This window comes from Podarcis filfolensis, assembly GCF_964270895.1.
Source record: "Podarcis filfolensis genome assembly, chromosome: 10".
NCBI lineage: Eukaryota > Metazoa > Chordata > Lepidosauria > Squamata > Lacertidae > Podarcis > Podarcis filfolensis.
Window position 1 is genome coordinate 42,006,575 of NC_139612.1, and position 27,142 is coordinate 42,033,716.

Consider the following 27,142-nt stretch of genomic DNA (forward strand, 5'->3'; position numbering starts at 1 on the left):
GTGAATTTTTCAGCTTTAGTTCAGCCAGCTTCAGATATTTAAAGGGCCAGTTTGCTTGCATACTTTATATTCCAGAAACACTGGAGAGTGTTGAAAAGTTTAAATTCCATTGTTTCATTTAAATTGATAGTTTCATTTGAAAACATATTTGGACATTCCTCGTTTGGTTTTAGTCACTTTTAAAGGATTTAAAAACAAAGATATGCTTTCACAAAACCACTTTACTCCTTCATAAGCTGAGAAAGCTTTATACAGTGGTACCTCGGGTTAAGTACTTAATTCGTTCCGGAGATCTGTTCTTAACCTGAAACTGTTCTTAACCTGAAGCACCACTTTAGCTAATGGGGCCTCCTGCTGCTGCCGCGCCGCCGGAGCACAATTTCTGTTCTCATCCTGAAGCAAAGTTCTTAACCTGAAGCCCTATTTCTGGGTTAGAGGAGTCTGTAACCTGAAGTGTATGTAACCTGAAGCGTATGTAACCTGAGGTACCACTGTACTGTACTCTAAATCAGTGTTTCCAAACTTGGGTCCCCAGCTGTCATTTATACTACAACTCTCATCATCCCTGGCTATCAGGAGCAGTGGTCAGTGATGATGGGAGTTGTTGTCCAACAACAGCTGAGGACCCAAGTTTGAGAAACACTGCTAAACAATAGTAAAATATAGAATAAATAGGAAGCAAAGCCAAGATCTCTGCAACTACTCCTAGTGCTGCCTCTTTTATGCATCACTTAACATGCTCTGACACTAAAGGAGGCCGGGTTTTGAATTACAGTACAGCATCGCCAACAGGCAACTTGAATAAAGAGCAGCAATGTATTAGTTTTATTCAAGCATGATCTTTAAAAATCATGGTACTGTGGCCCAAGGTGTAAAATGAATCTATGCATTTTGCTCTCCAGTCATACAAGTTAGGGAAACTGGAAACAGATGCAATAGAGCAGTGGTTGAATTAAAGAGGGGGTCCTTAATAAATTCCACATGTAGGGCTCCAGGTCTCTCCTTTTAGCCAAATTGTGATCCCTCTCTGTACCTTCTAAAATGGGGGACCTGCGACAAAAGATAAGAGGATTGAACTCCTTGTGTAATTTAAGTACTGTAAATGAAGACAGGGCTCCTGTGCCTTTAATAAGGTTGTGGAAGCTGGAATCTCTGCAGCAGCTGGTGAAGATTGCACTGAAGGGGTTGGAAAATATGCAGCTGCTGAAATTCTCACTTCCACACAACTATTGGAGGTACAGGTATGAAATATTGTGCTGCATTCCTTTTCTTTATTTTTCTTTATATTTGTGGGCTGTCCTCTGAGAACTCTAAGAAACCCAAAAACCATTGCAGATTTAAAATTGGTGCAGTTTGAAAAGTTTGGTTTGGCACTGTGATTCAAAATGGCATCCAGGCAAAGAAAAGCAAAAACCCACTGCTTGATTTCAGGAACCATAACAAGGATCATAGGAATAATAAATGATACAAATAAATAGACCAAGTCTTTTCATGTCATTTATATAATCACAAAAATAAATTTGAAGTAAATTGCATTAAGTATGAAACTTAATGTAAGATTTGAAGATACCTGGGCTCTGCTGTCGCCCACTTCATGTTACACTTTGGTTCTGGCTGGAAAAAGCACATTCCTGCTGTGAGATATGTCCTTACAGTATTTCAGAATTAAGGGTACAGGTATGATTTAATCTAGTGCGCTATAGTACAGTATGGCTTCAAGGACAGAAAAACAGAATTCCTTCTTTGCAAGAAGGGTAGCTGAGGAGGATAGTAGGAAAGGGAGGCAACAGCTGAATGGAATATGGAAGTGGGAGAGAAGGACTGGGATGTTGGAAGTTGTTTTTCTGGGCCTTAGAGCAGAGCTTAGAGTTTAAGTGGCCATCTTCTTTCCTTCATGGCCCCCTAGACACTGCCTTCACTTTCACTCTTACTGCATTCCTTAGAATTCACCCTGGAGCCTTCGGTAAGGGATTGTACCTAACTGCCAGTACTTACTATAAGCTGTCACTACTTAGTACGCCACGGCTTGAGTCACTTTTAAGAATGGGAAATTTGCAGACTTAAGTCAACAACCAAATTTACACACGTGTTGACTTCTTTCAAATGATTCATTTCAGACACCTTTAAATGTCAATCTATGTTTGTAATATACATAAGCAAAATTTGCCTCCTACATCCAACTTGGTTTTTTAATCTTTCTGGTAGGTAGAAGCTTATCTATTCATGGGGCTGAAAAGCGTGTGCAGATCTACCAGAGAAGAAGCACAGCAAGCCATCGCTTATCACAGCGCCCGTCTGTGGTTAGGCATTCTTCAGTCCCGCAAGTCAGAAGGTCAATAAAAATGGAGGCCTCATCTTCTGGATCTGATGGGAAGCCAATCACGCATCAGCCAGGTAACAATGTTTTCCTGATTGCTTTACACAAATGATACATGCTATGAAATGAATTCATAGCATCTGATCAAGCTTGCATGGAAATCAATCTATAAGCCAACATCCATAGATTGATGTTCACTTCGGCCTTTCTCTGTGTGCTTGTTCATAACTGCAGTGGTTATCAGTAGTGTAGAGCAAGTTTGGGAATTTTAGAAAAGAAGAGATATTTCACAGCTTTTAAGATTTCTGTTCATAAAATCACCATCAAGCATACTTACCCAGTCTGCTACTTGCTATTTTTAGACACTTAAAGTATGCCAGTATCAGAGTTACCACTGTAGTGTTACTTTCTCCAAACTCTCTTTTCAGTACAAACAAAATACTTTATTTCCTGCATACAAGGAAAAGCCTGCATTTATCGAAAGTACTAATAGAATCAGCTCTTTTTGTGAGTTCTTGCATAAGCCAATGTCAGCTTGGCAGTGTAGGTGTCTCAAAAGGGCCTGTTGATACACTTTCACAATATAGGGCAGCAAGCAGCAACTTCCTGAGATGCTGACACCCAGTTTTTGTTTTTAAATGTCATTTAGCATACCTGTCTATTTTATAAGCTACCGAGCAGCAAGGGTGACTCTTTCATGTGTGTTTTTCTTCATGACCCAATGCGTAGCAAGCTGTTTTCATTCAGCTGGCCAGTGTAAGTTATGCACAGGAACTCCTGCACTTCTGTCCCTTTGTCACTTCCTCAGTTCTCATTACCAGCCACTGCGCATGCAGACCAGGGTGGCATAGTGGTTACAGTGTTGGACTACGACCTTGGAGACCAGGGTTCAAATCCCCGCTCTCCCTTGAAGCTCACTGGGTGACCTTGGGCCAGTCACCAACTCTCAGTCTAACTTATCTCACATGGTTGCTGAGAAAATAAAAGGCAGAGGGGAAGAAGGATGCACAACACTTTGAGCTACTGGGAGGCAAAGGTGAGATAGAAATATTAAAATGTAGGTAATTTCCTGACATTTACTTCCAGGGCAGCTTTTTAAAAAAAAGAAAAGAAAAAAGAAACATGGGGGAAAGGGGGGCTCATTGTATCCGCATTCTAGCTGGCTGAAGCTGGCAGTGTTTTGGACGTGGCAGATTGTCCATCTCTTCACTCTACACTCTCCCTACTCCCTCCATTTAGGATTCCCTTTTCAGTAATTAGTTTTTCTCTCTTTTCTCTCAATAAAAATAAAATAAAACATCTTCCTCTGCCACAAACACACACAGACACACAGTTCAAAATTACCAACAGAATTGGTTCATTTCCCCCCTTCATTGTTAAATACATAAATAAATAAAAATAAAACAGATCTTTTTGAGTTATGGTGTTGCACATGCATTTGTCTGTCTGTCGCCATACAGTATTCTGAAATGGCAATTGCTCCTCGTTTCCCATCAAAGGTTCAGGGAGGCAGCAGATGGTTTATAGATAGGGCCAGTGCTATTGCTCTGAGCTGCTCCTGGCAAACTGAAGAGAAACTCTCGGCTGGTTGGCCTCAATTTCTGCGGGGATCATGCTCCATTAAAGTTAAGTGCAATTCACCACCAGGAAAGACAGAGAGCTTTCATTTATAGGACAGAAGGAGTTTCCATTTAAACAAAGCTGCAATAAGATCAGAGCAGCAAGCCTGAAGGAAACCTAGGGTTGGAACTTGAGGCTGGGAGACCAAATTAAACCTTCTCACACATGAGCACAAAGCCCCTGGTGCCGGATTAAACCCTGTGGAGGCCCTATGACAGTCAAACCCTTGTTTGCACTCTAGTGGGATAACATTGAAATAAGAAAGCTTGATTGTAATTTTCTTTCAAGATCAAATCAATATTATTTTGATCCGTTGTCACTGGGCCCCTAAAAGGCCCATTGGCCAGTGCCTACTCTGCCTATTTGGTAATCTGGCACTGAAAGCCCCTAACATGGCAGGATTATTACCCATCTTTTCACCTCTTATGAAATCTGTTGGTCATAACTCCATTTTCTGAAGAGCCAAGCCTCAGGGGAAAAATGTGTTCATGTGGATATAGGATTTTATACATATAGCGGTCTTGTTGTCCATATGAGCTATTTCCAATAGTTCAGCTACTCATGCTATTTGTTCATTACTTAAGTCAAATGACTGGTTTTAATGTTTAATCAGTATACAGGACACAGATTGACTTGGAAAACAGTCTCCTTCCCATTCAGGTACTCTACTTAGGAACTTGGTATATTAATCTCTTGAGTTGTTCTTCTATTATAAAAAAAAGTTTGTGAGTTGGAACTTCCAAAAGCTAAGAAGATGATTTTTTCCTAAGAAATGCAGCACTGATCAGGAAAGTATATTGGCAGCAGTACATCTTTGTCCACTTGCTGCTACTTATTTGCATATCAGATTTGCACCATTTAAAGGAAATCATGAGATTTCTTATTTGTATTAGGCTGTCACCTTTTTTGTGACTCAATTTTTTTTTTGAGGGTGAAAGAAACCTGCATGTACAATTGCATATTAAAGTCTAAGGAACATAGATTACACATTTACACTCACATTGGTGTGCGTGTGTGTGTAGAGATTAGGAACTGAGAGCATAAATCAGATGTTGGGCTGAATGTGGAAAACGCCTGTCCTCACTGCATTATTTATTGATTGTTTATACTTATGGGCATTCTTGACCAAGTGGTGCTCGGGTGGGTTACAAAAATATTACAATTACTTTTAATGTGAGCATTTGGATGTGTAAGGGGTACCTATTCAAGCACTCACTGGAATGTATATGCCATTAAAAATCATGCAATGTGTAGCTGATTCGATTCTGGCTTTTGGATGCACGTTCAAGTTGCAGTTCCTGATACTCAAGTGGAAGGCTGCTTCCACATGCAGATCTCTTTCTCTGAATTTGGATGCTGATATCTAGGGCATGATGAATATGACAATATCTTTTTCGAAGCTCTGTTAACACTCTATTCCACAGTGAAATTAAAGCAAAAACTAGAAAGCTGAAGCAGTCACTGCAGGATGCAGACGTCTATATTTATCTGGTCACTTCCAGATTGCCTTTCTATTGAACATTAATTATGCTTCATTTGCAGGGAAGTTGTATGATGTCTTATCAAGCACTTGCCTTGCCACATTTTCTAGTACATTTTCCTTCCACTTCCCTTACTGAAAAAAGTCAAGATTTTTCTTTTCTTTTGGGAAGTGCACTTGTTGCACAAGAGCTGCAAATCCACTTTAATTGCACAGCATGAATTTGCCATTGTGGCATTGAATCCCAGTTGCAAAATAACAAATCTGCAAGCACCCTTTATCATTACTTACATTGCATATAATCCATCAGTGCAAAAAAGGACTTGTTTTTTAAAAAGCTGCCCATTCCATTACAAATATCCATCGGGTTGATATTTAGTATCTAAAGAGGCAGTGGAGTTCAGAAGAAGCTGTGTGAACTGACAAGTACCTGGTCCAAATTCTACCACATGAATGTAGAGGACCTTAACCAATCCACTGTCTCTCAAGCTCAATCTACTCCATCTGCAATAAGGTGGTGCTAATACTGAGATACTGTATAGGGTTGTTTGAAAGATTACTGAGAGGCAAGGTATGTTGAATGTTCTGAGCACTCAAAAAAGAATATAAATGCTACCTATTAATTTACAAAATGTAGTAGGTGTTATCATCACAGCTTCTCGTAACTGATTTGAGTCAAAAGGTTCCAGTTCATGTTCTGTAAATGGCACTGAATTATACAATACAAAGAAATCATCATAAACAACAACTGTTCTTTTCACTGGAAATTGCTTGTGAGTATATTGTTATTGTCGTTGCTACCATTGTAGTCGATCCATCCATCCATGTTTGCTTTTATGTAGATTTTGGCCTAGTGTAATTAGGTGGGTTCACCTACTTCATGCAATTTAGGAGGCACAGATTGAGAGCAAAAACCAAAGATGCACTTTGTTTCTAATAGTTATTCTTTATTTTATTTTATTTTATTTATTATTAATATTTACTAAATTTGTGTACCACCCTTGATCCATAGATCACAGGGTGCTTCACAAGGTAGATCCTACAAAACTGAAGTCTAGCCACCCCTGGTTTACACATAACTTTGGAGAATTGCAGAAAGATTTCCATGGCTTTCTATCTCATGAGATCTTTTGGAGATGTAGAGGAAGGTGTCATAATATTTCTGCCTGTTTTCTGAGAGTGCTCTCCTTTGAACATAGGATTAATGCTGCTGGGATGGCCTAGGGTCCATGCAGTCTAGCAGCGTCTTCTCAACAAGTGCCCAGCTAAATGTCTCTGGAAGCTTAGAAGGAGGGCAAGAAAGCAACAGTTCTCTCACATTGTTTGTCCTTGGCTTTAGGTATAGGTTTCCTTTATCCGTCACTCTTGCTGGCTATTGACAGAAGTACCCTTCATGAATTTAAAGCCATCTAAGCTAGTGGTCATCGCTACATCCTGTGGTAGTGAATTTCATAAATTAATTATGTATTGTGGGAAATAGCATTTCCTTTGTACATTCTGAACCTGCTGCCGATCAATTTCATTGTGTAATCTGAGTTCAAGTATTATGAGAGAGGGAGAGAAAGATTCTCAGTCCACTCTTGGCCTACCATTCATAATTTTATAAAAACTTAAATCATGTCCTCTTTAGTCATCTGACTTCAATAATAATATTGATAATTTTATTATTTATACTGTGCCCATCCAGCTGGGATTCCCCAGCCCAGCCACTCTGGGCGGCTTACAACATATCTTACAACATAATGACCGCTCCCCGCTTAAAACTGGGGGCGCCCTTTGCGTGGACGCGTGCAGCCCCTAGATCTGGAGCGGCTCCAACAACATAGGCTTGGCTTTGCCTTCCCTCAGGTGGGATGCCTGGAGGTCTCCGCCTACCTCAGTCAGTCGTCCAATCCCACCTGGGGGAAGCGTTGCCAAGGAGACCAGGCCAGGTAGGGGAGGGATTACCTGCCCACACAATAGAGGGAGGATCTTACCTGGGAATCCTCACTTGGCTCCAGAGCTTCTCTGGGCGGCTTACAACATATCTTACAACATAATAAAAACATCAATCCTTAAAAACCTCCCTAAACATGGCTGCCTTCAGATGTCTTCTAAAAGTTGTTTACTTCCTTGACATCTGAAGGGAGGGCGTTCCACAGGGATGGTGCCAAGCTTTGGCCTCACCTCAGGTAGGTGATCCACCTCTTGGTGGTTTTGTTGCCTTTTCAGTACTTTCCCCAGTGCTATAATACTCCTTTAGAGAAGGGGTGACTATATACAACTGCACTAATTCCACCCCCATGACCTGTTCAGCAGGCAGATATTCATATGTGAGTCTCTCAGAAAAAAAACATGTTTTGGAATTCTTTAGTATGATTGAGGAAGTTATTTCTTGCTTGCTGCTTAACATCCATGTAGCTGCACGTCTTGAGGCCTAAACTCAGATGGGATGTCTAGAGTGTCCGGGCTTAGCAAAAATGGCCTTCGTTGTCCTGGTCCTGCATTGCCTTATGAAGCATCTGAGCCTGACTGTATTGCTAAAGGAATCCTTAATTCTATATAGTCTCCCATGTGACTAGTTGGTGTTTAGGATTCTTACAAGTATTAGCTCTGACATAGTATATACAATAGTTTTTCAGTATAGTACTGGGTGATTCTGAGAAAAGCAAAGCACAAACCAGTCATTAATTATCTTGGTGTGTAGTTCTGTGATTGCATAGAGAGGATGTTGCTGTTTGATTGAAAGTTCTCTGTGTTGTGCAGAGGTGTGTGTCATAGCATAGGTGTGGAGGTGTACTTGTGTGTTTGCAGTTGATCGGCGTAGTTGTGTATTGTGTGAGTACTTGTGATTGCAGGGTGGTTATGTGGCGCCCACAACAGATTAACCTTCAAAATGTCCCAGTGGGCTCAAAAGTGTTGGTAACCACAGCTGCAGTCAAACAATATCTGAAGGGCACCATGTTAACTACTGCTGTGTTAAAGTCATTTCACATGTTATGGCAAGGAGTTGTTCTCCATCATCCTGCTGATATATGTAGTGTATTCTGCAGCTACCAGCCTGTAATTTTGCTGGCTAGAGTTGCTAGACTATTTAGGCTCAATTTAAAGATTGAATGCCTTTATTTGGAATTAACAGCAAACCGTCAAATTATGTTTACCCTCTTCCTGCCCATATAGTATATGACAAATTTTTTTGTTTAATTTGCACTGTGCAGAAAGGCAATTTAGGAATATTGTGTTGTGCATCACGATTAGATTTTGAAAATGGGTTCTTTTGCTTCTGTCAGTTTTCCCCCGAAATACACTTTACAGTTCACACACAATAAATCTTTGCATCAAGGTATCCATCCTTTATAGTGCATCCTGTAGCGTTGCAGCATTTTATAGATGCTTTCAGCTGGCATGCTGAAGCTTGCCTTTTACAATACTAGCTGGGTGAAGTGATGTGCTTTGGCTTCCTGCTGCTTTCATCTTCATATTTGTCACAGGCTGTATTGGATTTCGACATTTTCTCTGCTTATTTGCTTGTTCTGTTTTAGAGTTGGAACTTGTTATAGTTGAAATTGTTATTTCACTGTTATGCTTCCCATATCCATACATACTGGAATGAGCTTGATGTTGCCATGGTGAAAGAAAATGTGTGATCTAGTTCCAAGAGCAATCCACAATCCAGTAAAGCCAATGTGATTGGGATTAAGCCCCATTTCATTACAACTTTCTACAGACAGCAAATTTAGCAGGTAAAACTCCAATGGTGAGGCTGACTAGATTCTACTGCCAGCTATTCACGTCCCTTTTTGTATCCCCCCCACCCCGAAAACTCAAAACAAAATACAGTGGTACCTCAGAAGTTGAATGGAATCCGTTCCGGAAGTCTGTTCGACTTCCAAAACGTTCAGAAACCAATGTGCAGCTTCTGGTTGGCTACAGGAAGCTCCTGCAGCCAATTGGAAGCTGCGTCAGATGTTCGGGTTCCAAAGAACGTTTGCAAACCAGAACACTCACTTCTGTGTTTGCGGTGTTCGGGAGCCAAAACGTTCAACTCGCAAGATGTTCACGAACCAAGGTACGACTTTACCCATCAGAGTACAAAAAGAATTCAAAACAGAGTCAAGATCTTAAACATTTTAACAGATGGGACATCCATGCCCAGAAGCTATTCACATCCTTATGAGGTTACTTCAGCACCAGCGTCAAACCCTGGGGTGTGAGTTGTTTCAGTGTATGGATCTTTGCGACTGAGGGGTATAGTGAGGCGTGAATCAGAGAAGAGTCTGTACTGATGATAGCTAAGTTTTTGACACAGTGTGTCCTTGACATAGAGGAACAGTTAGTTTTGGATTGGGAAAAAAATTCATCTCCCTACTCAGTTATGTGGCAGCCCTAAACATGCATATTAGGGAGGAATCTCAGTGAGCACATTGAGGCTCACTTCAGAGTGAGCATGCATTGGAATATGCTGTACTCTCCAGATGCTTTGAACCACAACTTCCACCAGCCTCCACCAGCATGGAGAGCAACATCTGGAGGACACCGGATTAGGGAAGTCTGTGTTAGAGAATTTACAGTACGTCTGAAATTGCAGAATTACACAGGGTTCATTCTCTGCTTTCTGCCTGCTTCTAGCCCAGCTGGACACCACTCCAGCTATTGTCCTTCTTGCTGCCAGCTAGTGAGGGAGAGGGACCACCTATTTGCTCTCAGGCTCAGAGCAACATCCTTTGTCAAACTAAGGACCATACTTAGGCCCAAGAAGCTGGCTTGGCTACTTCAACAATTGAATCCTCCAAACTAACAGCAATATATATTATTAATACACAAATTTAATAAAGGGCAATGTCTGATCAAATAATGTAAAGTTCAATATTTCCAAATGGAAAATTCAATTCATAGAATCGTAGAACTGTAAACAGAGGCGGTTTTAGGGTAGTGGTTCAGCTGCAATGGGCACCACAACAATGCTGTAGAATGGAGCGTGAGAGGTGGTGGGCGTCAAATTTTAGTATTGCACAGGGTACACTGGTACCTCTTGTTACGAACTTAATTTGTTCTGGAGGTCCGTTCTTAACCTGAAACTGTTCTTAACCTGAGGTACCGTTTTAGCTAATGGGGCCTCCTGCCACCACCACTGCGTGATTTCTGTTCTCATCCTGAGGTAAAGTTCTTAACCCAAGGTACTGCTTCCGGGTTGCAGAGTCTGTAACCTGAAGTGTTTGTAACCCAAGGTGTTTGTAACCCGAGGTACCACTGTACTGCTGAAATTTGAGAGTCCCAAGTCCGCCACTGTTGTAGAGTTGGAAGAGACCCAATGGATAATCTAGTCCAACTCACTGCAATGTAGAAATCGTAGCTAAATAACCCTGACAGAGGTTTGCATTAAGCAGGAGCAACATCTTCCTTGTGCAATTGTTTTGGAAGCAACATACAGAATATTTGAGCAAACAGAAAAACAGATTTAATGTTACAAAGATCATAAAATGCCTTGGATTCCCAGAGATAATTTAGTATAGAATCGTTAATAGATTTATAACATTAAAAGCAAATAAATTTACATCTGTGTTAGTTTAGTTGAGTCTACCCGGAAAAAAACTGGCTTACACCCAACTCCTTTGGCTTTTCATTTAAGGATTGTGTTGCTGTTAAGGGTCAAACTAGGCATGATATTATTGTACTAATGCAATTAATGTGCATGTTTTCTCTTGTGTAAATTGCAGCCAAAAATGCAATGGATGGTTTTGTTTTGTCAACAGTAACTATGGGGAAGAGAAGTTTAACTCGTTCACTCCCGGCCAAAAATCTTCTCTCTGAGGCTGTTATTTGCGGGGATGAGTGTAGGTAGCTGATGGTCTGTTTCTTTATGGGGAGGAGGGCATCAGCGGCATGCTGCGGGTGTTACGATTCAATAAATGCATTCTCAAACTGACTTTCCCTGCGCTTCACAGCAAAAGTAATTATTCCAGGCAGCTTTAGTGTTTGCAACCGTTGTTTCTTTCCCACCCATCTTCACTGGAGTCACTACTAAACTATTGCAAACTCCGCCAATCTCTTCAATTTCTTTAGAAGGAAGAGAGCATTGTCAAGGTCGTCACCTGGAAACACAAATATCAATAAGACTTGACGCTCAGAAGAGAGATGTGGACTTTTCAGAAATACTTAATGCAATACAAGAAAGTAAGTTACTCTGTGGGGCTCAGATTCTTAACATTGTAGAAATGTTAATGGAAATGAATATATACTTGATTAGTTGGAAGGGGGAGGTGGGAAAGGAACAACAACGCACACAAGTGTGATTCAGATAAGGTGGCTTAATGAAAATCATTGCATTAAGCGGTGGATTCAGATGTACAGATTTCAGTGTAAAAGGACTTGTGAAGAAATTGTCAGTAAATCTTTATTAGCTTTTATTTATTTCTTAGTGGGATCTGCATGCAGATCAGGTAGAAACATTCTTTGGAATATTTATGTACTGCTTTTCAACAAAAGAAAAAGGTTCTCAAAGATTTCACGTAGAAAGGGGTTGTTTCCAAACATGTGTTGGGCTTTCACATGTAGAATTCCCACCCTTCAGCAAAGGTACGGAGTCTCACAATGTGTCTGATTGCCTACAGAGGATTTCACTTGGAGAGCAATACATGCCTGGAAGCACCTGCCTCCTCCTTCCCACTCCCGCCAACCCCATTTGAGAACAGATTTGATAATGTCTAGTGCCAGGAGGAGAGGGCTGCTCCACTGTTGAACAGCTCTTACAGCCAGGGGCTTAAATATTGCAAATGAATCATTCAGGTGTCACAAATGGGGCATTGACAACAAGTTATTTTCCATGGAAAGTAAATCCTAAATAAATTGGGGGCGGGGAATATGGATGGGCAATGTCGTGTTTATGCTGAGAAGAGTTTGCATGCATGACGAGCAAACAATCCCAATAAACACCAGTCTGGAAGCATCTGAGCCTTGAAGAATGTAGAAGGAATGGTTGTAACAAGTTGTCTTCTGTGATGAATTGCAGAGCTGAAATTACACACGTTTATGATGAAAAAAAGGCTCTGAAAACAAATAAAGAGAAGTGCTTCTCAGGATTTCTGACCAGATCATTTGTTCAAAAACTTTTACATTTTTTAATGTGATTTCCCCAGGAAAACTGTGCACATAGAGGGAGTTTTTTTCAATGTTGGGGTGTATACACTGTTCCATTTGCACTGATACTCATATATTTTGATGAGAAGGCCACCATGCTTACTTACCTAACTATACAGCGGGGAGGGGGGCACCTGTGGCATCTTGGCTGAATGTGACCATTAGCCTAATTTCATGAGTGTGCCAAGGAAGGGGTGGCAGAAAGAGAGAGAAAATGGGGGCACTGTGCCCCCAACACAGTGTCTTGAAAGAGAATGCAGCGTTGCAGAAAAATGGTTTCCCAGCCCTGCTATTGCATGGAGAGTTGTGCACTTTAAGTAGCACTAAAAATAAAACATTCTCTTGAGTTTTTCTCAATTGTAAAAACTTCTCAAGTGCGTCTTTCTCTCTCTTTCTTTTCCTAAGTGACCCACCCTTTGTAATTAGACATTTAACCAAATGTGAGCAACAAATAGGAAATATTTATAAGAAAAGAGCAAAAAGTGAGCTGGTCTATTGGTTGTTGAAACATGTTGCATTTTTATATTACGTACTACTAGACATTTATAAAGCCTGGCATTGTCGTTCAGACTAGTTAGTATTTTGAAACCAAAATATTAGTTCAGAAAGCCATAATTATTTCACTCTACTTCTCAAAACAGGTTTAAAGGTGTGTTGGTATGTGACAAGCATAGGTATTCCTGGTGTTAATATAATTTACCACTGTTTCACAATTCAAAGGTTTCTTTTTGTGTTTAGTTTTAACTTTACAGATGTAGTTCCTAAAAGTCTGGTTCAAAATATTTCTTATTAGTTGTGATATGTTCCTATTCTATATGCATTTCATTTTGATAGTGTTCATTTTGATAGATATTTAGAACAAAATGTTGATGGTTTAGATTGCTGTTGTTTTTAAATTGTTTACCTTAGTTTTGTAAGATGCACTGAGCTTTTACTGTATAATTTTTATGGATAGCTAGTTTACTGTAATCACGTGTTTTTGTTTTGCTTTGTACATGAGCTGCATTGGGAGGCCCTAAAAAGTGGCATGGAAAATTTTTTAATACATTTTGTCTGGAAAGAGCCAGCCAAATAATCTAATTTACCAAAGCAGCTCACATTAATTAAAAGGGAACACACAGTGCTTAAAATAACACTTTGTTTACAAATGAAAAGTCACATAAAGAAGAAGCAATGAAGCATTTCACTCTTTTGAACAAAAATTCTCCATTTTGGTCCTTGGCTTTCCAGGCTTTGTAGTGTGATGGCACACATGGCAATAAGTTCAACAAGGCTGCTGAGAATTACAGTAGTCAGTATTCACACTCTTGGAATGGAGTTATTTATTAGTTTAGGAATTCCAAGGAACAAGAGGAGTTTATTTATTTGCAGCTGCTCCAAACTGCAAAAACAGATTTTCGTGTTATGTACACAACTTCCAGATAAGTATGCATAGTACTGAGCAGCAAGTTCAAATGTGCTCTCCTGCATAGGGCTGTAGCCTTTATGTGTCAAAAATAAAAGTGGCATAGCAAGTGTACACCCCTAAAAAAAAGAAGGCACAAAATGCTTACATTTGTGGTCCCTACTTGTTACTTGGAAACCACATTTTTTCATGCTCTACTTTTTTTTTTACATGGATTTGTTTCCCTATTCTTGCATTATATTATCTCACAATCTTAACTTTAGCATTGTTAGATGCTGAACAATAAAAATCATGGCAAGCCAGCAGCCATTGCATTTCCCCCCTTAATCTTGGTGAAAAACAGATTTCTTTTTAATATGTTATTCTGTTGAACCTTCGGCTGCCATCCTCTCTAGAATGAAAACTAGGCAACGAAAGATCACACAAATGATACCAGAAGCTATTTCAAACATTTCCCATTAGTGCTTGTGCCCTTGTGAACTCTAGCTCATGTAATAGTGTGTCTGTCTATTATAATGAAAAGGGTTTAACAATATTCTGCATTCTACTTGAACGTTACATTTTCTCAGTAAGCAGCGTTTGCACAAACCTGTTTAAAATGCAGTCTTACAGAATGCGGCCACCAAAAACCATACCAAGTCATAAAAACCATAAGCCAGAGTCCTGTCTGTGGATACAGTGAGTGATGTATCCACACACAGAACAGTTGGTGTGGGAACCAACCAGAGTGGTGGCAACCCTGGACTTAATCAAGATTGGGTCCTGTACTTTGTAACTTGTTCATAAATGAACTAGAATGAGCAGTGAGGTAGCCAAGTTTGCTGATGATACTAAATTGCTCAAAGCTGTTAAAACAAAAAGAATCATAGAATTGTAAAGTTGGAAGGGACCCTGAGGAGCATCTAGTCCAGGGGTCTGCAACCTTTAAGATAAAAAGAGCCACTTGGACCCGTTTCCGAAGGAAAAAAAACTGGGAGCCGCAAAACTCGTCATTATAAAAATAACTTTTTTGTCACTTTTTTATTATTTCTTTGTTTGACCCCTCAGAATTACTCCTCCTCATAGAAATAAACGTTAAATTAACAAGTTACCTTTTTGTGTGTGTGTGTTCTTCACTCCCCTTCAAAACAGTGACCAGCGTACATGCCCCCTTTCAATGCAGTGACCAGCGTACATGCCCCTTACAATGTAGCGGGCGGGCGGGAAGGTGACGTCAGGACGGTGCGTGACTAACGCACGCACCGCCCCCATGCGACGTCACAGCCAGTACAGCGCCTGCCACAGTGGAGAGTGTCGGGGCGCAGAATGCGCCTCCTCCCCTCGCTAGTATCCGCCCCGGAGCCGCGGCAAAGGTGTAAAAGAGCCACATGTGGCTCCGGAGCCGCGGGTTGCAGACCCCTGATCTAGTCCAACCCCCTGAGACTGTGAAGAGCTTGAAAAGGACCTCTCCAAACTGAGTAGAATGGGTGCTTCCCCATTTTTCCACTCCTACCCCCTGAATTACTTATAGCAGTGTATTCATCATTAAACATTCTCTCTTGATCTTCCCAGTGCCTTACTCAGATATTATTAGTATCAAAACTGAATTTAGCATTCTGGTGCATAGTGTCAGTGCTGTAGAATGGGTGGCTTAATTACAGCTAATGGCACAGGTGAATTTCCAAAAGAAGACCACAACATTAGAATACTCCAGGTAAAAAAAGGAAAAGTATGCCATATCCTTTTAAAGTTCTTTTTTTCTGAAATATATATATATAATCAAATATTCTTTTTTAAAAAATGTTGAAAGGTTAGCTATGCTTTCTGTTGAAATTGCCACACCAGGGTGCAAACGGATATGAATTCTGTGCTACAACCTTTTTAATGTTCCTGGACATTCTTAGAAGAAAAGGTGGAGCGAGGAGTCGAAGAGATGTGTTGCTGACTCACTCCCTGTGTGTAAGATGTCACACTGTGAGGATAGTCATTGGCAGTCTGGTGAATGAACCACCAGAACCATGCTTACCTGACGTTGGTGGATGTATTTTCAGCAGCCTCTGAATAAAAGGGAACAGATTTGGTAATGGAATTCTTCCTAAAAATCTGTAGGGAGGGAAAGGGATGCTGTGCGCTTCACACCAGTTTTGTGCTTCTCCTGTGCAGTGCGTCCAAATGCACATATGTAAAAGTTGGATTTATGATATTATAAAACAGCGATGAGAAGCTTTTGCTGCAACAAACTGGAACACAGCCTATTTGCTCATTCAGAATGTGTGTAGTAATTGCACTGCTTTTGACTGCATGCAGTTTTCTAATTGTATGTGTGACGTTTGTCGGTCTCCATGTAAACTGAAATACGATGGCATATTTGAAAATAGTAGGAAAATCAGTTTAAAAAATAAATTAAAAAACAACTGGGAGCAGGGGGAGCTCAGCAGATGCAATAAGTAGAAAGCAAGCTTCCAGTTAGTTGTGAGCTGTTTGGAGGCACTCGCCCCATGACTGAAGATGTACTGTGCTTGTGGCAGTGAAATTTTGAACCTGATTGGCTGTGCTGCTGTGAAGGGGCGGAGTCTTTTTTCTGGATGTTCCACGCTGAGGGGAAAATCAATAAGGGAAGAGCGAGTTCAACATTTTTCATTTCAAACGAGGATTAAAACCTTCCACAACTTTAACGATGAAGACTCCTAAAGTCCAGGTTTCAAATGAAAAGGTAGCGGTGCAAGTACATCCCTGGGTGGGTGCATGGGATGTAGACTGCTGCCTCTCTCCTGCTGCTGGCTGCCAATTTATTTCCCCGTAAAGACCTGGAATGACACTTTGTATATTGTATTGAATGGATAATGGAAAACCTATAAATCTTCCAAGTACTACATATGACTTTGCTCTGGATTTGTTTTCCCCAGCCTTTTTTTCTTTCTTTTTTAAAGGAAAAATATAAACATACTGAGATTTGACTTTTTATACAGAGCAAACAGGGATATTTTTTTTAAAAAAACCTATATGATATATTTAGCCAGGCACAAGTGTTAGATGCTATTTGGAGTCATGTTTTGCCGTTTTTAAAGCAGGGCTTTGTCTCAGAAAACTTTGATGAATAAATTTGGGTGGAATTCCATCTAGAGGTTACAAATCTACAACATTCAACTGAGGGCTGGAAACACTTTGTGGATTAAGTGAGGGAGACATGCACCCCTGTCACCACTGCCTTGAAGTTGCTGTGGTCATTCAGCACCACCTTTGACCTGTTGGCTACATAATATCATTGTTTTAGATTTACTTATTAGCGCTATGAAACAGATAATTTGTGACATGCAAATGATTTATGTTGACTTTGATCTGAAACACACAAAGTTGAGATCTTATTTAATATTTGTGAGCAAAGCCAGTATTACTTTCAACGTTGATGTATTATTTTTTATTATTGCTTTTTAGTAGCCAAGGATGTCAATATTTTCTTTGATGAATTAGAAGGCATAGCCAGCCCTTCCAAGGACGATGAATCTTTGCTTCACCATGGTAATTTGACCAGTACTTCAGAGGATACTAGCAGATTGGAGGCAGTGAGAGAGGTAAGAAGCTTTATATATCGCATTTATTTGTGGGTTTCCATTGCTGAAATTCAGGTCGCATCTGATTTTACAAAGGTTTGCTGGGCATATAGTTTGAAATGACATCGCAGACCCACCCAGTCATAAAGTTAACACTAAAATCAAAGCTAACCATGATTTCATTAATCTGCAGACAATGGAAGAGAGGTTCCAGACATTATTCTTGACTATTTGAAATAAAGCAAGCAGATTTATCTATCTCTTATATCTAACATACATTGTGCATGAAGTTGAAAACATCAATTTTTTTCAAATGGACTTGTAGAAAAGAATTATAAGTAAATTATGCTCATTGGCATATAGATTTGTCATTATTTGAGATATGACACTGCTTCCCTTTTCTCCTTTCCTTATCGGGTTTGCAGCCTGCCTAAAACGTCTCCTAAATGTGCCAATATTTGTTAGTTGGCTTGGTTGTTTGAGAACTGTTGTGGTCACCCCATTGATTGCCAGGTTTGATTCGGCTGATCTGGCTGGCTAGGCGGGTGTCCCCTTCCTCCCTCACTGCTCCATGTGCGTCCCTCCCAAAGCTGCGTGCTTGGTGGAAGAGAACGACCATCCCAGATAGAAGGAGTGTACCGTTCTTCGGTCAAGGGTATACGATAGCTGCGCTCCCCTGCTAGAACCTCCAAACTCTCTCTCAGCCTACCTCATAAGATTGTTGTAGAGGAAAGAACTATGCATGCCATTCTTGTGGAAGGGCATATTATAAATATTATATTTATTCTATCCTGCCTTTCTGTCCTGCACAGTAGGTAGGTAGCAAACAAAATTAAAAACATAACAGTGCTAATAATTAAAAAGTAATAACATTCAGGTAACAGCAAAAACAAAAAACAAACAAAAAAACTTGCTATTTATTCCAAAAGCATGGGTATCTAAATGTCAATGGGTCACATGAGTCTCCTGAGTCAGGGAGTTCCACAGTTGAGTTCTGCAACTGATGGGACCCTGTCCTGCATACCTACCTGCTGAGCTTCTGCCATGGATGAGATCTGGCAGACTGATTCATATGGGAGATTCTGATGAGGTGTGATTCATCTAGCTGTATGATGCAATGTTAATCTGATAACTTTAGTGATTATCATGTAATAGCTTTATATATCAGACCTTTATATTGAAATCCTTTTGTTTGCGTGAATAGTGTTAAATCAAATACTAATATAAAGAATGGAACAAATGATCTGATTTTTCTTCGCAGGGAGTACCAGAAAAAAATAAAACCAGTGGACTGTATTTTAGGGATGGAAAATGTCGGATTGACTACCTCTTGGTGTACAGAAAATCCAACCCACAGAATGAGAAAAGAGAAGTTTTTGAAAGAAATATCAGAGCAGAAGGACTTCAAATGGAGAAAGAGGTAAGGAGGATTCCCTAAGGAACATTTTCAAAATTCAAATCTGCTTGTAAACTTTATGCAAACAAGGATATTCCCATGCAATTAATGATTTAACGCATTTGATCCATGACCCCTTTTCATTTTTTTGTAGTTATACTAACCAGCTTGGCATGTCCGCTCTAAACATTTCAGTTGCCAGACCTGCTCCCACTATTCCTGACTATTGGCCAGGCTTGCTGGGGCTGATGGGACTTGTGATTCAAAACATCTGGAAGAAATCAGGTTGGGGGTGGCTGACTTAGGACACAATGGAGTTGTAAGAAACTTGCAAAGCCTTAAGCACTTTGCACAGGTCATTCTTCATGAACCTGCCACAATACATTTCTCTCTCTATTTGCTTAGCTATATACTTTCTTTCTTAAAGTATATATGACAAACTCAGCATGTAAAAATTACTCCATTGTTTCATACTGTGAACACATGAATTCTACTGCTTGCTGCCAAAGACTGTATTTTGATTGTTTTTCTTTAGTTGCGTAGCCCATAATTCTAATATACATTTATTGCATAGAATCAAAGGGAAAGTTTTACAATACTGTATTGTTTCTCAGTTTTTACAACCCAGAGTCTTCACTGCTGAAATACGCATTGTTAAACAATTCCACTTGAAGACTATTGGAACAGGCTTTTGTGTCTGCGAGTTATCATGAAATAATACACTGCTATGCAGTATTGACTGCAATGATAGAAGGTTAAAAGCAATACTGTTTCCGAAGCTAGGGTGCTTTTTTCTTGGAATGGTCCTTTCTCAAGCTAATGTTCTTCTACTGTGCAACATATACATCTCAACCAAAACTCGTGACATTTCATTATTCACTTCCTTTCATTTTATTGTCTCACTGATATCCAGCTTTATTTCTCATTTATTCCATTTGATTTGGTGTGTGACTTCTTTTGTAGTTCGGCATCGCTCAACATTTCTAAACTTCAGGATGATCAAAATGAGGTTTTGTTGTTTTAATGTGGATTTTGAGCACCGGTGTGGATCTCAGTAAAACACTGTTATCTGTGTGTAAGTAAGTCTGTTGGCTAGAAGAAGAAGAAAAAGGGATTTCCACAGAATAGGAACCTTTGAGCTCTGTTAGGGTGTCAGGTTCTCTAATGCACTAATAGATCTGTTTTTTTTTATTTATTTACTTATTCATTTAATTAGATATTTGTAGACTGGACTTTTCAGTAAAATACATCAAGGCAGCATTCAATATACAGAATTACAGTAACTTTGCTAACAGCAACAGTTATAAGCATCAAAGCATATTAAAGGCAGGCACATGAAAATGCCTTCAGAGCTAATGTTAAAAGATGTCCAGGTTCAGATAGCTGTAGATACTCGTCCAAATGACCAGTATCCAAACCATTTAGCATAGGATAGTCTTCAAACTTTTGCAATCTGAGACTCACCTTTAAGCCAAACATGTGTTTGAGTACTTGTTTCTTACTCGCTTTTTGAAAAACCATATGTTTATATGTTGGTAATACTGCTGTTGCACCCCACCTTAGATCATACTGTTTCAAAAGCCAAACCAGCTGTTTCGACTGTGCCCAGAAATGTAATATGATCTGATTGTCTAGCAGCCCCACCAAGGAGTCTAGTGGAGAATTTCTCAGGCAGCCATGTTCTGTACCAGCTCTAGTTTCCTCCTTACTCAGCGCTGCTAGAATGTTTTGAAGAAACTCAGCGATGTAGAGGCACTATTGAAGTGCAGGAACTGAACACAAGAGTCCCAAAAGTCACACTCCCAAGCAAGAGTCCAAAAAGTTAACCAATCTATTTTGCACACATGCAGATACACAGAGTACATAGCAAAATAACCTACGTATTAGGATGAGCTGGCAGTCATAGAATAGTGCAAGTATATAAATAGGTGGCAGGAAGGTAAACAGCGTTTCTGTGCTCTCTGGCACTCATCACAGTCCTCCATTGCGCCAGAAGCGGTTTAGTCGTGACTTGGAAAGCTGTCTCCTGGCTCCCTCAGCCTGAAAAGTGAGAGGAGCACCACATCGCATAGTTGCCTTTGACTGGACTTAATCGTCCTGGGGTCCTTTACCCTTTTATCTTACCATAGAATAGTGTTTGGTATCATTCTCTGGCCCTTGACCATGCTTTCTGGAGCCAATGGGAGTTGTAGTTCTGCAACATCTGGAGGGCAGATGCTCTATGCTGCAAACATAGTAAACTTAGAAGTTTTGTTATTGCCTCTTTCACTTGCAAGGTCTATCCTGGCACTTTGGCAGATGATGGCATGACTCCTGCTCTGGAAAAAAAGTCCTCAAGCCGCACTCTTACACTTTACCTCTCTACTACACTACTGAGAATGCTTCAGGACAGTGCTGGTTCTGCCACAGCCGTGCCACTATTTCCCAGGGAAGTTGCTTTGATTATAGCTAGAGTGAATTATTGGGAAAGGAAGTCATTTTCAGCCATATCCTTTTTTCATAATGTTTTGGCTTGCAAATAAAAAGATGATTTGCAAAATGTAGCCTGGGGAAAAAGATCAATATGAAATATGACTTAGACAAACTGGGAACAGTCCAGAGAATTAAGTGCACGTAAAAGCCTTTTTTTCAGAGAGGCACTTACTGATCGGCTTTTAAAAGGTGATCATATGAGCACCTACATATAGAGTGGTCATTTGTTTAAACCTTTCCAGATAAATGGACCCAAAAATAATGTAGAATTTCACCCGTGCCACAAACTCACTAGAAAAGTTACTCTTGCCAAACATAAGTTTTTCCGTAATAGAGATAATAATACCCACTTGCCTTTTAGGATTGCTCATATTATAGCTGGTTAAGACATGTGAAGTACTACACATGACAATAAAAGAAAATTGCTGTAAATTGGTGAGTAGGTGGTATATGACACCTGTTAGAATACAGGGAAATTAATAAGGACTACTCATCAAGATGCTGGAAATGCAGAAAGAATTGAGGATTTATATCACATGTAGTGTGAATGAAATATGGCAAAAGAAAAAGAAAGGAAGAAGATTATAATTAAAATATTAGGGTATGAAATTCCTTGTCACACACATATTTCTTGTTGAACTATGGGAAGGAATCAGTAAGACCACAACATAAAGAATTAATTAATATATGATAACAGCTGCTAGGATTGCATATGCTAAGAAGAGGAGCCAGCCATGCATACTGTCTGTAACTGATGTGAAAAACTGGTATGAAAAACTGTGGAAATATGCTACTATGGCAAAATTGACTGATTTAAGGAGTAAGCAAGGTCAAAGGCCAGATTTATATATGAAGAATTGGATAGATCCTATTTAGTGTGGTAGATGTAGAGAATATGTTTCTAAAATGTGTTATGGTTTTTTGCTCTCTTGAGTTGTTAAAGTTCTGTTTGTTATATAAACTGCAAGTTGGTTAAAGGACATTTTATCCCAGTATATACTTGATTTCCCTAATAAGACCCAATGGTTCAACAGAATTTTTAATGTACTTTTGATTTGTATTTTGTCTTTTCTTCCCATGTTATGCTGAAAACTATAATAATGTTTAATTAAAAGGGGGGGAGAAAAAGTGAAGTACTTTGAACACTTGAAGGCACTATGGCAGTGTTAAGTGTTGTTATTAATTTAGTTCAGTGAGATTAAAACACACTTAAATGATTTGTGGATTGCATCCATTGTTTGTTGAGCAGGATGAATTAGATTACTTGCTATAAATATTGTTCATGCTTCTAACATGGTGAGCTACCTTATACCAAGACAGATAATTGGTCCACCTAGGTCAGGACCACCTGTCTTGACTAGCAGTGGATTTCCAATGGTTTCAGGCTCAAGCCTATTCTAGTCTTGCTCGAAGATGCCAGGGATAGAATAGAGCCTATAGAGTTTGGATTTGATATCCTGCTTTATCACTACCCTAAGGAGTCTCAAAGCGGCTAACAATCTCCTTTCCCTTCCTCCCCCACAACAAACACTCTGTGAGGTGAGTGGGGCTGAGAGACTTCAGAGAAGTGTGACTGGCCCAAGGTCACCCAGCAGCTGCATGCGGAGGAGCAGGGAAGCGAACCCGGTTCACCAGATTATGAGTCCACTGCTCTTAACCGCTACACCACACTGGCTCTCTTATAGAATAGGGTGTATTACAGGTGCATGCCTGTGGCCTGTTTAGCAGGGTTTTAGCCCACTTAGCATTTTCTTTCTAAACATTGTACTTTTGCTAACCTTGACATTCTGCCCAAGTATTGTGTGCGGATGGTATTCTTTTGGCTAGATAGGGCACTCAAAGACTAAATTCGCTGTTAGTAGAACTCCGATCATGCAGATGAATTGCTCAAAGAGAAATTTTACATTGCCAGGGCAAATGCTCAGAATGTATTTAAAAGCTAGAAACAAAAAAGAGAAATTCACCTTAGCATGAATAGCAGAGAGCAAATAGTTTCAAATGAAATTTATTTCAGCTGAAAAATGAAAAGATATGCCTGGAAGGATTTGAACAGTGCATGATTTTTAAATAAATATGAGATCTGGGATATGTTGCATATTTTGTGCTTATATGTTCCAGCCATTCTTTCAAAAGTCTTTTGAAAATCCATTCTTTTTCACTTAAGCTTTAGGCTTAAAAAAACTGATCAAGAGATGCGCAGTTATGACTGCAGCTTACATGCATTTAACATGTGTGATTTCAATTTTACGTGGTTGGTTGAAATCACACAAATTTAATGCAAAGAAGGCAGAAGCTTGAAAGCTCTTTTGGGGCAGGGTTTTCCTGGTGTGGCATAAGCTTTTAAGCTCTCAGACTTGCTTACTGGACTCCAGGAAGCTTTCGCATGGGCTCTGGGATGCTCTCGTGATAACTCACGTGGCCCTGCAAGGTCTCATGAGAGTCTCCCAGAGCCCGGTAAGCAATGCAGAGAGCTTATAAGCTTAAGTGGGAAGACCTATTTGGTGTGCTGGCCCTGAAAGGTACGATTGCTAAAGCGAGGGTAGTTCCAAGAGGATGGTTGAGTATACACATTTTTGCATACACATGCCATTCCCACAATGTAACCCCAGTGCAAGATGCAGTTGCATCGTATGTGTAAGTGGGGACAGAATTGGATTTTTAAAACAGAGCCTGAGACAGGAAACATCCCAAGAAACATAATAAATTTTGACACAAGAATTTTTATTTGTCCCAGCTAGTACTAATGTATTGGGATAAAAAAAAAAATGCATTGGCTTAAAAAAAAAAAACAGATTCAGGAAAGCAGACCTGAGTGTTTTTCTTATGACACAAGACACATGGCTTTGTTTTGGGATATTTTACTATCCTGAGATTCATTGGAGTTCATCTTGAAGTAGGATAATGTTCACCAAAACAATTTGTGTTTTGTTTTTCAAGGGTCTGGGTTACTGAGGAAGAAAATTTCTCCTCTCATTCTTTGTATTGAGCCATTTCTCATAATTTCAGTAATATCTTAGCTTTAACTCATGTTAAGATGATGAATGGAAGGAGAAATTACAGGTGTAACAAGTGCACATCCTTGAGTGATTCCTGATAACAGTCCACCAAAGGGAAGAGAGAGGCTATAAATACTAGTTAAGGATAATATTAACAATATTTATTTTGGCACATTAAACCCACTTCCTTGCTTTTGTAACAAGCTATTTAATCCTCTTGTTAACCCTGCAGAAGCCAAGGCAGTTATGATGATGATAATGTTGTTAATAATAATAATAATAATAATAATAATAATAATAATAATAGCTCTCCCATCTGGCTGGGTTTCCCTAGCCACTCTGGGTGGCTCCCAACAGAATATTAAACAGAATAAAACTTAAAAACGTCTTCTAAAAGTCAGGTAGTTGTTTATTTCCTTGATATCTGGTAGGAGGGCATTCCACAGGGTGGGTGCCACCACCAAGAAGGCCCTCTGCCTGGTTCCCTGTAACTTGGCTTCTCTCAGTGAGGGAACCATCAGAAGGCCCTCGGAGCTGGATCTCAGTGTCCAGGCTGAACGCTGGGGGTAGATGTGTCCCATTTCATTGCACTTCACACCCCAGATGGCAGAATTATTGTTGATGTTTTAGCCATAGCATACTTAATGCAGCATTGAAATGATTGTTGGAAAGAGTAAATTGATATTCTGAATCTAAGTTTCGTTTGCAAAGCTGGCAGTTAGGGAAAAAAAATATTGTAAACTCTGCAAATGTGAAATGAGCCACAGGGAAGGAATAAACATTGAGTCACCGATGCCACTCTTAGCATTTCTTGTGTTGCTTTTCTTAAATAATTCTCATATCCACTGGCAGAGGAAGAGGAGTGCGGGGGAGCACACCACCCCCGGCAGTGGGATCCCGGTGGGGTGCCATTGCGGCTGCCCCCGCCCCCGCTGGGCGCCACGCCCCCTCAGGTGGCCCGCCATGCCCCCGGGATGCTCGCCAGCCCAGCCCCCGCCTGCTCTCCGCCCCCCAGTGCCAGAGCATGAAGCTCTGCCACTGCTCATATCACTGACTTCTAGTTAGCACTTTTTTTGCTCACATTGGACACAATTAAAACATTTTAGAGAAAGGAGGCGGCCACTAAGAAACTGGCTAAATCATCCTATTTATGTTTTACATACTTCTTCACATTTGTTTAATAACATGCAGCTTGTTGAACTCCTCTACAAAATTCCTTCTGTTCAGATAATGGTGTCTCTGGCATTGACTTCAAAGGGTCAGTGTGATTTCACCCTGCATGTTTAGATATTTTAAACTATTAGATACTCATCCAAATTTGAAAGGCACATCCCTCCTCATTCTATTTTGGAGTTTTGGTGATAGTGACACTCCAGACAGAAGGCAGAAAGCTTGTTCCCAAATAGATACAAGGGATGGATGAACACCCCTCTGCTTGCCATTGGGGATTATGAGCATTCCTTGTGCACAATTCAGAGACTTCAAAGGACTTTGCAAGTGCTCGAAGAAGAAGAAGAAGAAGAAGAAGAAGAAGAGGAGGAGGAGTTTGTATTTGATATCCCACCTTTCACTCCCTTTAAGGAGTCTCAAAGCGGCTAACGTTCTCCTTTCCCTTCCTCCCCCACAACAAACACTCTGTGAGGTGAGTGGGGCTAAGAGACTTCAAAGAAGTGTGACTGGCCCAAGGTCACCCAGCAGCTGCATGTGGAGGAGCGGAGACGCGAACCCGGTTCCCCAGATTATGAGACTACCACTCTTAACCACTACACCACACTGGCTGGTGTAGTGTAGAAGAAGTTGCAGATAAATCCTCCATCATTATCCTGAGCGCATAAACATCTGGCAGGTTAATTCTTTATTGACAAAGCACCAACCTACAGTAGCTTCAGAGGTGCACTAAACATGCAAACACACACTTCTGGTGGCTAGGTAGCTGCTACCCCTCCCCAGGCTTGTACTTCAAGCTGGACTCTTGGAGCAATGGGTGGCCACACCTACACCCAAACTTAAGTACCCTCATCTGACGGTCCAAGCGCAAGCAACCTGTGACCTCTCCACTGAAGTTGTTGCTGTGCCTGACTCTTCAAGTCCTTCCTGGTCCTGGAGGACAGTAGAATGTCTCTGCATTAGCTCATGGAGCATCCTCTTCCTAGTCCCTGCCCTGCCTCCTGCACCTCTTCCCCCTTCTCCAATTGCTCCAATTCCCCCCTAACCTCCAGCTCTGCCCCCTGCCTTGTAGGAGGCACAAAACCCCATAAATCGCCAACCCCTTCCCCCGGATCAGCTTCTGGCCCCGCAACCTCTTCCACCCACTCCTCAGAGCCCTGCCAATCCCTGACATCAGTTTTGCACACACCACTGTGACATTGACTTTAATAGGCATACGTAAAAGGCTATATCTTTCTCTAAAGGCTATATCTAAAATGGGATCCTGGGAATTAGAGGCTAGTAAATTGGTGGAAAGCATGTTTAAGCATATAGGAAAAGCCTATACATAAAACATATAGAAAAAGAATAAACATGGTTTCTGCAATGGTAAGTCCTGTTTCACTGACCTTTTAGTGTTATTTCAGAGTGGGAACAAGCATCTGGATGGGAATTATCCAGTAGACATTATATATTTGGACTTTGAAAAGATTTTGACTAAGTCTCTCACCAAATGGTCCTTGGGAAACTTGGGTGTCTGATCCAGCAGGGCTTTTATATTCTTACAGTTCTAACACTGTGGGAGAAGAAAACAAGAATGAATTGTTATTATACACAATAAGGCACGTTCCATGTTATTTCACAGAGCTAGTTTGTGTTAAACT

The 27,142-nt window shown here is 40.3% G+C and overlaps 1 protein-coding gene across 5 annotated transcripts in view; it reads left to right on the forward strand.

Moving 5' to 3' along the window:
• Positions 1–27,142, forward strand: part of ANO4 (anoctamin 4) — a 132,513-nt gene that overhangs the window by 47,740 nt on the left and 57,631 nt on the right. For 3 of the 5 annotated variants that reach the window (XM_083573609.1, XM_083573611.1, XM_083573610.1), the window contains 4 exons: positions 2,206–2,394; positions 11,460–11,570; positions 17,353–17,489; positions 18,730–18,888. In XM_083573609.1, the coding sequence (XP_083429735.1) occupies positions 2,206–2,394; positions 11,460–11,570; positions 17,353–17,489; positions 18,730–18,888 (596 nt within the window). The remainder of the gene's footprint in view (positions 1–2,205; positions 2,395–11,459; positions 11,571–17,352; positions 17,490–18,729; positions 18,889–27,142) is intronic. The other 2 variants (XM_083573613.1, XM_083573612.1) reach the window with 1 other exon arrangement.